At 48.5% G+C, this 1998-nt stretch overlaps 1 protein-coding gene across 1 annotated transcript; it reads right to left on the bottom strand.

Annotated features, from left to right (window-relative positions):
* LOC101996444 (protein WFDC11) lies at window positions 1-1998 on the bottom strand. Its single transcript, XM_005363139.1, has 3 exons — window positions 1911-1998; window positions 667-809; window positions 1-24 (listed from the first exon to the last, which is right to left on the bottom strand). The coding sequence occupies exons 1-3, from the start codon at window positions 1996-1998 to the stop codon at window positions 1-3; spliced, it is 255 nt and encodes an 84-aa protein (XP_005363196.1).

The raw sequence follows: 1998 nt of genomic DNA, 5'->3' as shown, positions 1-1998 counted from the left end.
TCATTTCTTTCTTTCAAAAAATTTCTGTAAAAGAAGAAGTTTAGGTTTTCTCTCTCTCTCCCTCCCTCCCTCCCTCCCTCACTCCGTGTGTGTGTGTGTGTGTGTGTGTGTGTGTGTGTGTTTCAATCTGTATGTGTATCTTTGTGTCTGCCTGCTTGTGTGTTGATCTGTGTGTCTGGATGTGCCTTATATATGTTTCTGTGTACATGGTGGGTATGTCTGTCTGTGGTTCTGTATGTGTGAATGTGTGTGTGTGTATGTCTCTGTGTGGGGGCTTGGTATAAGTGTGTATCTGTGTGTATGTATCGGTATGTGCGTGTCTACATATGTCTGGGGTGTGTGTGGATGTTTCTAGGTCTGTGTGTGTGTGTGTGTGTGTGTGTATGATTAATTAAATGTCTGTCTTTATGTGTGTTCTCTATACATGCCTACAGGAGGACTATATGGATGTGTCTATTATGTCTGTGTATGTCTGGGTGTATCTAGGTATGTCTGTGTATGTGTCTGTGTCTGTCTTTCTGTGTGTATGAGTGCTTGTCTGTGTGGGCCTCCGATCTGGGCAACTTTGGTCTTCTGTTGAGGAATAACAGTCTAAAGCAGAGGGCGGCATCAGTGAAGCCAATACCCACCCCCCCACACACACACACACACACATCTGCAGCTCACCCCATTTTCTGCACAAATGTTGCCACAGTAGGTCCAGCAGCATGTGTGATTTCTGTGTATACATTTGAAAGTTCTAGAACACTTCTTGGAACAGTCATTTGCCTTTGGCTGTCCCCAGCATTCCTCGAGTAGCAGCTCTTCCTCTGAAATGGAAACAAAACGACAGAGGTGAATAGAGCCCCAGAGGTAAGCATGGGAAGACAAGCCCTTTCTGAGGTCAGAGGTTCCTCCCAGATGTCAGCCCCATATTCCTGTCAAGGTGTCTGTCTTCTGTGTTCCCCTCGTGATGTCATCACCTTGGCCCTAACCTCACAGACTCTCCACTGAATTCATTACCTCTGCTCCCACTCAGGACTTACTAGATCCTGAATGCCCCCAGCATCCATGTACCCGTCTATAAAATATAGATTGATTCAATAAGGGATTTGAAAGTCTGAGCAGTCTACCAGCTTCATTTCTTGTCTCTGGTAGACAGAGAGAAGATGAACAAGCTTTCTGGCTTTGTTTTTGAGATGGGCTTTCATGTAGCCTAGGCTATCATTGGACTCACATAAAACTGAACTCCAAACTCTTGCTTCAGCCTCCCAGTTGCTGGGACCATATCATTCAGCCATGCCTGGTTTGAACCAGGTTTCTCTAGACTCCTTCCTTGCTGATTGTTCCATGACACACATGTGGAGGTCAGAGGACAGCTTCGTGGGGTCGCTTCCCTCCTTCCGTGTTTCTGTGCGTCCCTGGGTTCAAACTCAGGTCCTCGGGCTTTCCTGACAAGCACTTTACCCAATGAACCGCTTGCTGGCCTCTCTCCAGATTCTTATCTCTCAACCCGCTTTCTCCACCCCTCCACTGATTCTCTTCTCAATGGACCCGTAGCTTCGCTCCACCAAGGACCCTGGCGCCTTCTCACATTCTAAAAGAGGTATATCCTTTAAGGTTTCTTTAACGAATATCCGTTTTCGTTCTCATGACAGGAATCGGAGAACTTCTGCAGGGGCGGAGGAAGGGAGCTCTGTATTGGCTCTCGAGCCTCAGAGGCACTGAGACGTACCCTGTCTCCACTGCTCATGGCCTATGTGTGAAGGCTGCTGCCTGGGAATGGTCCCAGCTGGAGGAATTCTTAGGTTCTCCAACAGCTGATCTGGAAAGGTGAAACCTGAATCAAATGTCAGACACGACACCCACTCCCTGGTCCGGAAGTGAGCCCAGCCCCTGGCCCTGGCTCACAAGGTATCCTCACTACCTACGAGCGTATCGCTTCCTTTTCCCTCCCAGCGTGGGCAGCCGCAGCAGCATGCAGAGAAACACCACAGACGGGAGCAGTGACGGCTTCAT

This window comes from Microtus ochrogaster, linkage group LG8 (genome assembly GCF_000317375.1).
Source record: "Microtus ochrogaster isolate Prairie Vole_2 linkage group LG8, MicOch1.0, whole genome shotgun sequence".
Classification (NCBI taxonomy): domain Eukaryota; kingdom Metazoa; phylum Chordata; class Mammalia; order Rodentia; family Cricetidae; genus Microtus; species Microtus ochrogaster.
Note: the sequence above shows the minus strand (reverse complement) of the source record. Positions and strands in the feature narration are given on the sequence as shown.